General features: G+C 37.1%; 1 protein-coding gene across 8 annotated transcripts in view; it reads right to left on the bottom strand.

Annotated features, from left to right (window-relative positions):
- The window catches only part of CADPS2 (calcium dependent secretion activator 2), a 449,325-nt gene that overhangs the window by 152,404 nt on the left and 283,357 nt on the right, over positions 1-13,564 (bottom strand). For all 8 annotated transcript variants that reach the window (XM_064487396.1, XM_064487392.1, XM_064487395.1 and 5 more), the window contains exon 9: positions 11,700-11,766. In XM_064487396.1, the coding sequence (XP_064343466.1) occupies positions 11,700-11,766 (67 nt within the window). The remainder of the gene's footprint in view (positions 1-11,699; positions 11,767-13,564) is intronic.

Genomic DNA, 13,564 nt, shown 5'->3' with positions numbered 1-13,564 from the left:
CACTTAACTTAGTCCAAAATTCTGCTACTCTTCCATAAAGTGATTTAGCATTGTGTTATTTTAAAAATACTACGAAATATTTCAAGCATAAAAAGTACTTTAATATACTAACATGTATACACCCACCATCCAGCTTTGTTGAATCATAACTTCTTGTATACATATTCTTTAAGATTTTTTTACCCTCTTTGGACGGATATAAATAATGCCTATATATTATACCTACTTGAACCCATTTCCTTTTCTCTCTCCTAAGAGGTAATCACTATGTTGAATTTTGTGTTTATTACTTCCATATATGTTTTAAAAATTCACTACATGTAAGTTCTTTTAGGCTCTGGACCCCGCACCAATGTGTGTATGGGGAGGGGATGGAGGCTGGTGCTTTCCATGCTACCAGAGAACAATGTTCTGGATACCAGCTGGGTTTCCTGTAATTTAACTCAATTCTGATACTATCTGCCAGGAGATGGCATCAGATTCTACAGGTGAAGGGCTCAGTCCTACAAGCCTGCCCTCTCACTCCCCCGACTTGAGACGCCAGTTGCAAGCCAAGGTTGTTCACTGTGCTTCTGTTCAACTGGTTACAGATTGGAGGTTCTCCTGACTTCTCCCTGTATTTCAGAGGCCAGTTGCAAATCCAAGTTGTCACCTGTGCTTCTGACCAACTGACTGTAGATCAGAGGTTCCCATGAACCCCTCCTCCCTTGGGTTCGATTAATTTGCTAGAGTGACCCATAAAACTCAAGAAACCCATTTACTCCCTGGATCACAGGCTTACCAGAAAAGAATGTAACTCCAGAACGGCCAGATGGAAGCCCATTTTTCCTTTGTATCATCTTCAAATTCTAGTAGAAGTATCTTGAAAGTTTAGATTCTTTTCTCTATGTCTTTTAACCTCTTTACATGTTTCACGTCCCCTGCATTTCTCCCTGCTGAGTTCTCAGTAATTTCTTCAGATTCTAACTAATATTGTCATTAATTACATCACTAGTTTTCTCTTCAGAGGGGTCTAACCTACTGTTAACCCATCCAATAAAGGTGTAATTTCAGTGACTGTTTAAATACAGTCCTGTTCCACATCGGCTTGTTCATTTTTCATGGTGTTATGTTCTTTCTGTTGTTGTTTTGTTCTGTTCTTACACTTTTGAACCCGCCTATAAATTTCATTGCCTTAAATACAATTATTTTATAATTTATATATGTGATAGTTCTATTACTGAAATTCTGGGGGAATATAAATAATTCGTTTGTTATCCTGTGATTTTTAATTATGAGCTCACAGTCAGCACAGTTTTATCTGCAGATATCTTATAAAGCTTAGGTTAAGGGCTCACCTCTCACACACAAACATGTTTTTAATGCCAAATGCCCCAGATACAGCACCAATCTAGAAGTACTTTTTCAGGAGGGTGGGGAAGGGGGAGGTAATTAGGTTCACTTATTTATTTATTTTCAATTAATTTATTATTTTTTAAATGGGGGTACTGGGGATTGAACCCAGTTCCTCGTGCATGCTAAGCAAGTGCTCTACCACTGAGCTATATCCATGCTTCAGAAGTATTTTTTAATGTTAATTTCTTAACTTGGGCGTTTCTCTTATATTTAGATAAAATAAATGAAAACGTCCACACTCTGAGCACAGGCCAATATTTCATGCTAAGGAATCTACTTGACTCCACATTCAGAGCCTAAGGCTACATGTAAACTGACTAGTTTGAGGGTGGGCTTTTTCCTGGTCCAGCACTTCACTGAGCTCTAGCTCTTAGAATTTCTTTCTGAGAAGTCTCTGCTCCATACTCCCACTTTGAGAATGCCTTGGGTATGCTTTCTTTGTCTGATGAACAATGACATCCCCACCCCACCCGCCCCCAGCAACGTCAGCATGCCTTGTCCCCAGGCTAGCCCCACTGCCACTACAATGTCAACTCACAAGCTTCACTACTTGGTCTCTGAGGTTTTCCTTCCTTCTTATAGTTGTGTATTGTAAAAGATGTGCATTATATTTTATCACTTCTAGATGTCTGCCATCAAAGAATTCTTAGCTCTATTTTGAGGACAATCCAAGACCGCCAATTAAAACACTTTGGCCAGTCTTCCAAATCTAATTTTGTTTTATGGAGTTTCTGAATGGCAGGTCTAACTTTTACATGCATGAGAGTGAAGACCCATGTCCTTTTCACCACATTCCAGGGGGGAAAAAAAAATCTATGATGAGGTTAGTACACAAAACCAAACATATGTCCAACTTTGTCTTCTACCTAAAATATAATTATGCGATACCTGAGACTATTACAAAGTAACTATTTTGTGCTCAATTATTAACAAAACAGAAATATATACTAAGCAAATAATTCATGTTTTCCATTTCATTCTTTCATCTGGGGAGTCTTAAAAACCTGACTAAAAGAAAGTCTCCTGACACATCAGCCCACGAACAATCTGGAACCTGCTGGGAGAGAGATGGAAAGCAGAGGAGTTCTGCCTTCCCCGCACGGCTGGCGCAGATCTCCCGCGATGGCTAGCAGGAGTGCACAGCCATCACTGGGTCTGGTACTCCAGACAGACTGCGCAGCAAGATTCCTCCACTTTTATTCATTTCTTCACCTGAACCCCCAAGCAGGGAAATACCACCTTCACCTTTAAAAGCCCGTTTTCTACCTCTTTATCTAGTGAAACCCTACTCCTCCTTCCAAGGCCCCGACCAGTTTGCTCCCTTCATCTTTCGAACTGCATTTTCTGTGTGTTGTTCCTTGCTTTTACCTGACTGGTTCCTACAGTGTCTGGCATATAGGTAGCCCCTGCCTTTTAATTTCTCCATGAAATTCAGCTTATTAGAATTCACTAAATACCCTACTGAGCCACATTTGAAAATCTATTATTTTTGAAAGTACAACTCACATATTTTTCTTGTTAAAAACAACACTAATAGTCTAGCAGCCAAAATTACCCGACTTGTTCTCGTAAATGAATCCTCCACTTGCCATACAAGTAATACCTGATTTTTTAAAATGCCAAACACTCCACTTAAAATGTTCAGGAAACAATAAATAAACCTGAGGCCAAATTCATTCCTTCATCTGACCAGCCCGTCTTGAGCGCCCATTCTGTGAAGGACACACAGTGTGAGAGCCGTGGGGGAACCAGGTCTTACTCTCTCAGGATTCACAGAGAGCTAGGATGTAATCAGTCATAAGAGAGCCATCAAAATGCTAAGAAATTTTAGGAAAAACAAAATGAAACAGCAAACGATAAACCAAAAAATAATTTGAGAAATAAATAATTGGGGAGTGATTATTCACATTAGAAATTCTTACTTTCTCATAAACATCTGGTTTATGTAAATGATAAGATCTTTCTATATTTTATGTATTTCTACTTAGAGAAAAAGATAAGACCGAAATAATGGAATGTGTTGCAAACTGAAAACTGATCAGAAAAAAAAAAATAGCTAGAGATTATGATTTCTTGAGGATTCAAGTCTCAGTAAATCACAGACAGTTAAACCCAGATCTAAGTTTCACTGAAAAGAAAACATAAGATTATTCTCTAAGACATACTGGTAATGAGAGGTGAGGGCTCTGGACCCTCAGTCTCAACTCCAGGGTTCACAGATGTGGAAACTCACTTTCCCAAGGTCACCCAGGAGGAAATGATTATTCTGAGTCTAGAACATGTCTCCTGAACCCAGCAGGGTATTCCTTCCAGTATACCTCACTTAAATTCACACTCTGAAATTTAACAACAACTGTACTCCCAAAGGAAAAGCCAATTGCCTCTTAATTTCTGGCAAAGTTACTATTTAAGATAATAAGGTATCTCTAAGAATCTGTAGTCAAAGATGACTAGGGCTCCCAAGGGTATGGGAGAGAGAGGAAAGTGAACTGAACAGCAAGCAAGGTGAGGCATTGCCTGTTACTACTTATCTTCTCTCAGGTATATATGCAATAAATCATCATCATTTGTTTTATAGTAATTGATTATATCTTTAATCAATATAAAATTATAATCCTTTGACATATTTACTACTTCTCTTGATTTTCACTTGATCTGAATTTAATACTGTCATCCTACTTTCTCCCTGTGTTTTTGCCTTTTATTTGTGGTGCATTTTACATATGAATTTTGGTTTTTATCCTGTTCTGAGGTTCCGTTTGCTAATAGGTCCATTTAACTCATTTATACTATATGTATATATTGCTGTCTTCTGCTATATGGTTACTAAAATTTCTTTGGCATCTTGTTTTTAATCTACACTAGTTTCCTTTAAGTTTTCAAAGACATAATTGACCCAATAGTTTCTCTATTTAGTGAAAAGCAAAATCATTTTTTTTTACTGTCTCTTGTATTAAAGTTGAGGAATATAGCTTTAGAGAAATCACCTAGTTTCTAAAGCCATGGTGATTTAAATGATAAAGGATTGAATACTTGTTTTATTTTATTTTGTACTTCTTTCAGTATTTTGTTTATTTTCATATTTCAAAAGTCATCTAACAGACCTGGAATCTTGCACAGATAATTGGGCCCAGAGTTTTAACGAAGAGTACAGACATACAGACGGAAGAGTGACAAAAAACCAACGACTAACCAAGCTGTCACTGACAGTTAGGAAACCTGAGCCACAAGACAACTGAAAAAAGAGTAGTTTGGTTTTCGAATGCTTGATATCAGAAGCAACTATGAACACCATCTTTTTGACTCACAGGCTTTTGGCTCTATTTCCATAAGATGATGCTGCATTTCACGGTTTTGATTTCTCTAATATCCCTGAAAACCTCTGCTTTTGCTCATCTATTCTACAAGGTCCTGCTGAATTTCTGAGGCAAAGCCTACAGTGAAATCATAGTGTAAATTCAAGTGAATCCTTCCGAATGCTGTCAGCACCTTGTGGCTACCTGTTTGCTAGCCAGTATCCAGAAGGAGGGTAATCTGGAGAAGCTGCACTCTGAAAGGACGGTCAGTATCAGTTGGCATTAATAGTTAAAGTATGCTGCTAACAGATAACCTACAGGGACCAGGGGTCACCATGCTCCGTGCTTCTAGCTGGAGGCAGTCTTACAGCCTCCACTCTACCCTGTCGCCACATGCCAGGGAATTAGATAGAAACAGGTGGTCAGACCTATTCTGATCAAGTATTTGTTTTCATGTATCAGCTTACTTATAGGCTTATATTATATAGTATATTGCAGCTGAAAATCCGTTCAGTAGAAAGACATAGCAATGATAAACATTCAATATCCTTAACCCAATCCATTCGTAATAACTCCACAAAGAATGGATTAGTTGAGAATTGGGGGATATAAACAGACTTTAATCTGAGGACAGTGTTAAATCAGGTTTTGGCCTCAACACCTTTGACAAGTCACCTTAAGTTGCTGAGGTCCCACGAGGTATCTGCATTTGGTCTGGGAAACCTCCCATTTTCTTTTCAATTGCCAACCTGTTCAACACCTGTCTGTGTCCACATGTGTAAGTGCTAATGATGAGTTTTTAGAGACCACAGCATTCACATTTGTATGTTGTATTCCTACTGCAAGGATCACGTTAACAGCTGGCAGCTTAGCAACTGCCACCGTCTAATTTCAGTAAAGATTACGGCTTAAAAATCCCTAGCTGGAAATATTCTTGGCAGAGGCCAAAGGTGCTGCTAGAGTTATTAAAAAAAAAACAAAAAAACCCAAAAAACAAAACAAAAAACCCAGAGCTTAATTTAATCAAGGAAAATGACTATATCTTCAAGATCACGATGAATTTCAAGGGAATATGTATTTACTGTCTTGACCAAATGGCATAAAAAAGATTTAGCAATCAGTGTACAAATTACAAAGAGGAAAGGCAGCCTTTTAAAAAAATGATTGGAGTGATTCACATATATTCACTTATTTAACATGTATTTAGGCAGTTTATACTCACAGTGAATTATAAGAAAGACAAGGTCTTTATTTTCATGAGCACTATATTCTAGAAGTGGTAAAGAGATAATTAAAAAAACAAATATATAAATAAAAATGGTAACTTTGATTAGAGTTAAATGCTCCAAAAAATACAAGACAGGGTAATGTGACAGGCAGTGAACGGAGAAGTGCTTTAGATGGGGTGGGCAGAAAAGGCTCATTTGACCTAAACGGGTAGGTAGAATCAGCCAGTCACAGGGAAAATGTAAGCAGCAGAATGTTCAGAATTTCTCCAGAAGCATTTAGGGGTAACCAAGCAACAACTGAGTGCAGAAAGGTAGGGGGACTTAATTCAAAGGCATATTTGCATAGAAATCACACTTTACAATAAACTCACATTATTATATATCTATTGGAGATACCTTTGGAGAGAGGGAGCTGGTGACTTGGAGGTGCTAAACTCCAGTTCTTGGCACTGTGGTTACTCTGGGAACAGAGCATTACAAGTGAAGGCACTGCTCAGTGACAGGCAGGGACTCATCAAAGAGGAAGCCAGAGGCTAGAATATGTGCACTGTGCAGGACCTTCTCTAGGTTATGGTCAGAGGTTATTCTAAGTGTCATGGGAAGCCAAGGAAGGTTTTAAGCAGAAAACTGGCAAGATCTGAGTTATGCTTCCAATAGATTATTCTGGCAATATGAGGAAAGGATTGTAAGGAGAATGGCAGAAAGTAGAAGCAGAGAGAACAGCTGGGATTCTATTGTAAAAGTTCATGTGAAGGTAACAGTGATTTCAACTAGAAAAGTAGCATGAAAAGATAGAGAGAATTGAATGTAAGCGGGATACTGTTCTGGCTGCAGATAAAACAGCATTTTCTGATTGTTGTAGGGGGTAATGAAAAAAGAAGGGTCAAAGATGACACCAAGGTTTTGGTTCAAGTATGCTCAATATAAGTCAATTTGATGTTTCATATAAAAGTTCGATAAAGAACCCAAATTAAGGGAGAGATGACATTTGTTTATTTTACACTTACCAAGTCTTTACTATGGGCAGGAATACTGCACATGTATGTGTAAAGCTATATATGCATATGAATGCATACAGACATGAAAACACACAGATATGGCATTTTAAAATGGAGTCGTCAATCAATTAAAAAAAATCAGGCCCATTAAAATTTAATTCAGATATCGCAATATTGTACATTCCTCATTCATAGGTCCTTTCCTCTTTCATGTAGGTATGAGCTAGAAAAGACGAGAAACAGACATTTCCCTGGAATTTAAACATGAAAATAACAAAAATCTTAAGGGAACACAAGGTACATGTAAAAGAGAGGAATTTTTGCATTGGGATCACTGCCTGATCCACATGAGATTTTCCTTACCAAATCCTACCCTACTCTCACCCCATTTTCTTTTATAATTCTAGCAGCTCTTGAGATACAGGGAAATGATCATTTTAACATATTTTAGAACTGTTCTGAAGAATAAATGCATTAAGTTTGTTAATGTCCTAGGGTAAATTGTAAAAATTAGCACAGCCATTTTCTTTTGTTTGTTTTTTTGTTTGTTTGCTTTGTTTTTGTTTTCGGGGTAGGGGGAGGCTATGGTAAATTCAATTTTCACAAAGCAAAAGTAATCTTAAAAATAAAACTTAAAATAAGAAAAAAGCCTTTTCCTCTGAGATTTTTCTTCAAATAAGCTCCATAATCAAAAGAATTTTCAATTTTCTTTCATATGTACATTTTGAAAAATAACACATACAACTTGACACATAATGATTATTAACTAGAAATATAACAAACTTTAAAAAAACTAAAGTTTTGGTGAATATTTAAACATTCATGAGTTATCTAGAGCTATATAAATCTTATTTCACATTATAGGTATCTATGCCCTTCGGCTTAGCAATTTCTTCAGGACTACTCCCACATACACTCAAAAGATTAATATATAAGAATTGCAGATATATTGATTCTAGCAGCATTTGTTGATTCTTTAAAAAAGGAGCTTAACTGTCTAAACAAGGGGAGCTGTTACACAGATTATCTTAATCTACATGGTGGAAACCAATCATCCATTAAAAAGAATAAAGTGGATTTTCATATCCTGACATGGCAACATGGCTGTGATGTATATTTAAAGGGGATGAAAACAATTCACAAAACAAATATATATGGAACGATTCCATTAGGGATGGATTAAACTGATACAGGTTTAGAAGGGAATGGCTTACTTGGCTATTTTGGAGAAGGAGACTAGAATAAGGTGGCAATGCTGAATGGGGGTTGGTGGGGACCTTTCCTTTGCTGCCGTAAATACTTGTGTGTGGTTTGATTTTATCCTCTACTGAGCATGTCTTGGTTTTGCAAGTTTTAAATCAATTGAAGCCACAGAGGCAGACAGCCACTACCCCACACGTTCCTTGATCTGACAGCAGTATATTTGTTCACTTACTGTAAGCAAACATCAGCTGATGTCCTAAGAGTAAACCTAGACCATCTAATTTCATGCAATAGTCGCGTTCTCAGCTACGTGACAGCAGCCTGCTGCAGTGCATCCCCACGTGTGCTGAATATTTTGGATATCAGTAGGCTGGGGCAGCCACTTTAAGTGTCGATTTTGATGGCAGCGCACTAACAGAGTGCTTCTCGTATGTCTGCAGCAGGGACTGATCACTCAGTGGCATGGCTGACTGTTTACATCCTGTGCCAACTCAGCTGATATGTAATTAACATTATGTCTTGATAGCCTGCTGTTGTTTGCAGCAACTTCAAGTCATGATTCTGACACGTCGACAACAAGCAGTGAACACTTTGATACAGGGCCAAAACAACATAGACGTCTCTCTCTTTCAGTTTCTAGTAATGTCACCTAGTAAGTGGCCTCCATGAGCGTGGGGCTCTTTATGCCATCACTCACTGGCCATTTCTTTAATGTAGCAGCTCGTTGTACTTCATGAAAGCAGTGAGCCACAGTGATTATTCATATATCTGACTGTCTTCAGATCAACTATAGGTACGTATGTTAATTTAGTCATAGCACCATGACAGAGGAAGAGGTTAACTTCTAGAGACCAACAGAACTGGATTTGATCACTTGACTCTACCACATACTGACTGTATGATTCTGGGCAAATCATATAACTTCTTTGAACACCAATGTTACCTTATTCTGAAGAGCAAAAGAGACAATGTGGTAAAATGTGCTTGACATAAATGCTGGCCACATTTGCTTAATAAATATTAGATTAAATATAGCAATAATTGTACTAATAGGTGAATGCTTCAGGAATTTTTGGATTATTACAGACTATGAAATACCCGGGGGCATAAAAGTTATTTAAACAGGCATCAGCTGAATGCAGAATTTTGAAATAGTTCAGTTTGGTTAAATCATAACTACAAATACAGAATTTGAAAGCTATTAGGTGGTTGATTATAATGAACTCAAATATACTAGGGTCATAAATACTTTACACAAACGATATTCTCCAAACCTAACACTAAAACACTGAATACGCATAAGAAAAATGAGTAAGAAACACACATAAGTTTAATATAAACACATGTAAGTTTTGTTGAGATTTCAGACATATTCCTCAAAATCATACTTCTTTCAATTTGGCTTGAACCAAAATTGATCTTCATTTAGAAAAAAAAATGCAGCCTTTTAAAAAATGTAAAAATCTATTTAATACTGTAACTGTACTGGCTTCAGAATCTAAACGGAATCCAAAACTAATCTCATTTAGAAGCTAAATAAACACACCACATTAACAATTTATTTTCCCATTTTCAACTCCAATTTAAATGTTTATACGAGAGTCTTTGAAAAGCCTCTTTACCTCACCGGCACCGCCAGTGTTCCCTCTGAACAATGACTTTGCAGCTGGCCCAACCTGCCCCTCAATCAATTTTTATGAGCACAAATCCTTGGGCTGATGGCTAGATCTCCGGCTATATCACTCATATAATACACACTCCCAAGTGGTGATGAGATTCACATTATCACCAGAGCACCATTCTGCCGACGGCAGCAGCAGACACAGCAGGGGTGTACTGTCCGCCCTAGAAAACGACTCCTTCACCTTTCAATAGTGCAGCCTGCAGGTATGGACCCACAAGCAATGTGCCAACGGAATGAGAGCTGCCTTTAGAAATACGAATAAAAACTACCCTGTTCCTCCCCATGAGTCACTCCTGTTGAACCTCCATACATATCCATCTTGCATTCAACGTGTCTTCCTATTACATTTGGAATTGAGGAAGATTCAATTGTATTTAAGGCTTCACGAAGTTGTCAGAGTACTGGCATGTGAATCTCAATACACCTGGGTATGGTTTCTCTGTGTGAGTGCACGCATGTACATATATTTGTGTAAAGATATAATGCTCAAATACGACTTCAAAAGTCAAGATGATAACCTCAGGTAGACTAAATCTGAATTCATTATAGTTTGATGATGTTTTTCCTAAATTTTAATTATGGAGTACAGGGGTTTACCGCCTTTGGTTTAAATTAGATTTTGCCTTTAAAATGTTAAATATATTTTTAATATGGAGAACTGTCTAGTTCCCCCAAAGACATGGTTAATGTTCCTGAAAGACATACCAGTTAATGATCTCAAAGTATTCAAATTCCTTCTTTCATTTCTTTTTTTTTCCCCCTTCTTTCAGTTCTAAACTCTCTTATGGGGGAAAAAAAAACAACAAAAAAACCTACTCTTGACTAAAATTTACCACTTTTCCTGAAGTTACCATGCCATTATGCACGTCAATAAAATCATGTTATCCAGCAGTTGATAGATGGCTTTATTTCTGGAGGACAGCAAATAATCTTCCTCCCTTGTAATTTTACCCTGTTATTCTGATCTAGTCTATTTAATCCTGTTCAATGTGTGGGTATGAATTGATGAGATCTTACACATTGCTTTGTGTTGAGAATTCCAAGGGTGTTTCTTTTTCATATATATTCACTGGGAATAAAATAGCTTGGATTTATCATGAAATGGAGTGACTATTACTTAGAAAGTTGTCCTTTAATGTAACTTTAACTGAATGAGTATATTCTAAAAGAGCAAAGCTTATATCCATGATTCAAAAACAAAAACACAAAAGTCAGCCAAAGCGTTTATTCCAGTAATCTGTCTACACTCAGAATCCTACCACAAACAAATCTACCAGTCCAGGGGACTGATAGACCTATATATGTGAACAAGTGATATATATATATATATGGCACATTTTTTATAAAAATGCATGTTTCTATGTATTAAGTTTTATCTATAAAATATCAGAACAACACGGTGGTTCTCGGGTATGGTCTTGGGATCCTGGAGATCTTCAGGATCCTTTCAGGGGATCTGCGAGGTCAAAACCATTTTTATAACAATATTCAAACATCTTTGCCTTTTTCACACTTACTTTCTCCTGAGTGTACAGCGGAGTTTTCCAGAGCCTAAGTTTCATCTGATATTGCAACAGATTGAAGGCAGAAGCTGATATGAAAATACAGCTGCATTCTATTTTATTAAGGCAAGCATGAAAGAGGTATGCAAAAGAATAAAATGATGCCACTTACTTCACTAAAATGTTTGGCTTGAAAGACAGTTACTCTAAATAAAAAGGTTATCTGCATTGGCATGTAATGGGTTTACTACTTTTACTTTAAAATAAATCAGATACTTAAAAATTTTCTCAGTTTCAATTTCTAACACAGTGCATATTGATCGCTGTAACCTACACGAAGGTTTGAGAACGGTTTAGACTGATAACTTAACAGGAAAAAAAAATGTACTTACCTGGACAAGAACAAAGTAACGCTTTTTCCATCTTTTCCAAACCTTCTGTCCAAGAGCATACAGATATCTGGTAAGAGAAACAAACAATACATGAATAATGTTGTGTCCCACATAATCGGCTTCTGTAGGCATTTATTCTTGAGACCAGCCTGCTAAAGGCAAAGTTTAGTTCATTTGGAATCTGCGACAGCACACAGCTTCTGTGTTACAAAATGTCTGAGCCGGTTCTAAGGCTCTTGAAAGGGAATTGATTTATGTGGCTTATCAATTTGTCAGTTCTTCCCACAAATTGAGCAAAGTGGGAGTTAGGAAGGATAATCAAAGAAGCAGTAGGAATTTGATTCTTACACATACTTCTTAGGAGAGACAAAGCCTAAGGACTGAACCATGGAACTAAATGTCTCAGCTCTCAGATGACCGGAGCTAAGGAGTGTGGCCTGGCAGGGAGGCGGCTGTAGACTCCAGAACCCAGGGTAAGGGGGCGCTGCCCAGTAGAGTGTCCCCGAGATGTGTCTACACCAATCTCAGTTTCCATCTCCTCAGCTATCAAACGAAAGAGCTGGATGTGCTGATTCCTAAGGTCCCTGCCAGCCCCATCATCAGGGGATCTACCTGACTTAGGGAAGCTCCTTACTGCACATTTTCCTAACTATGAAATTCAGATAATAATGAAGACGACATTGTGTAATTTAACACAGTTTCCAACCAGGCTTTTGTTTAACTTTGCATTGCCATTAGTAACCTGAATTGGAATGAATAAAGTAATCAATCATTTGAGAATAGAACTTTTGTTCCTACTGAATATATAGATGTAAGCTTAAGTGGCAAGGAGGAAAAAGAAGAAATTAAAAACTGATCGAGTATGATGGGGTCATGGAGCGTTATTTAAAATCATACCACATACCTCCTACAAAATGGAAACACTGTTAGAAGCTTAAAATATGACAAGGAGAGACCTAATTTTTAAATTAAAGTAAGTGTTTTCAATATTTTATCACCATCCCTTTTTCTGAAGTGAAGGTTTAACACTGTACAGGCTACTCACATTGACTTAATTTATACATAATTCTGAGTGATTAAAAAAATCACTGGAGCGAGTAAGTTTCTTTCAGGGATCAAAGTCTCGAGACTTTCCCTCAATTTTTAAAACTAAAACCTTAGCTAGAATTTTTAGCTTCTGTCTTATGAAAGTGTCTCTCTTTTGCCAAACAAAGCAAACATACTTTTTGGCCCCTTTTAAAAAAGAAATATGGGATATCGGCTGAGGTGTGTTGAAATGAATGGGCACTCTTACCTATTCACTGCTAGCGGAGTGTAACATAAGACCACCTTCCTGCAGGATAACATGACAATATGTGGAAACAGCCCTCACCTTTTAATTGGGAATTTATTAAGGAAATAACCAGATGTGCACACAAAGGTGTATGCTACATGGACATATAGAACAGAGAATAAATATAAACAGTTATTTATATCATGGAAAACATAACACCCTAAATGCCCAACAATACGTGAATTGCTTAACAAATGCTCGCATATGTATAGAAAGGAATACTATGCTGCCACTGAAAAAAAATTTTGATGACATTAATAACATAAAGAATATCTCATTATATAATGTTATGTGAAAAGGACAGATTCAAAACTACACACATACTGACTGATTTGGAATTTTTTTAAAAATAGGTATTTATGAAATAGATAAGCCAAAATTTTAGTAATGGCATCTTTGAGGGGAGGGATTTTGAAAGATTTGTGTCCTTCTTTGTTTCTTATATTTCTAAATTTTCAGGATGAAAAACTACACACAAACATAGGGTCACTAAAAGTCAAAATAAAAACAAGGCTCTTACACGGAACGCATC

Source organism: Camelus dromedarius, chromosome 7 (assembly GCF_036321535.1).
Source record: "Camelus dromedarius isolate mCamDro1 chromosome 7, mCamDro1.pat, whole genome shotgun sequence".
In the NCBI taxonomy this organism is placed as follows: Eukaryota; Metazoa; Chordata; class Mammalia; order Artiodactyla; family Camelidae; genus Camelus; species Camelus dromedarius.
This window is presented reverse-complemented; position numbering and strand designations above follow the sequence as displayed.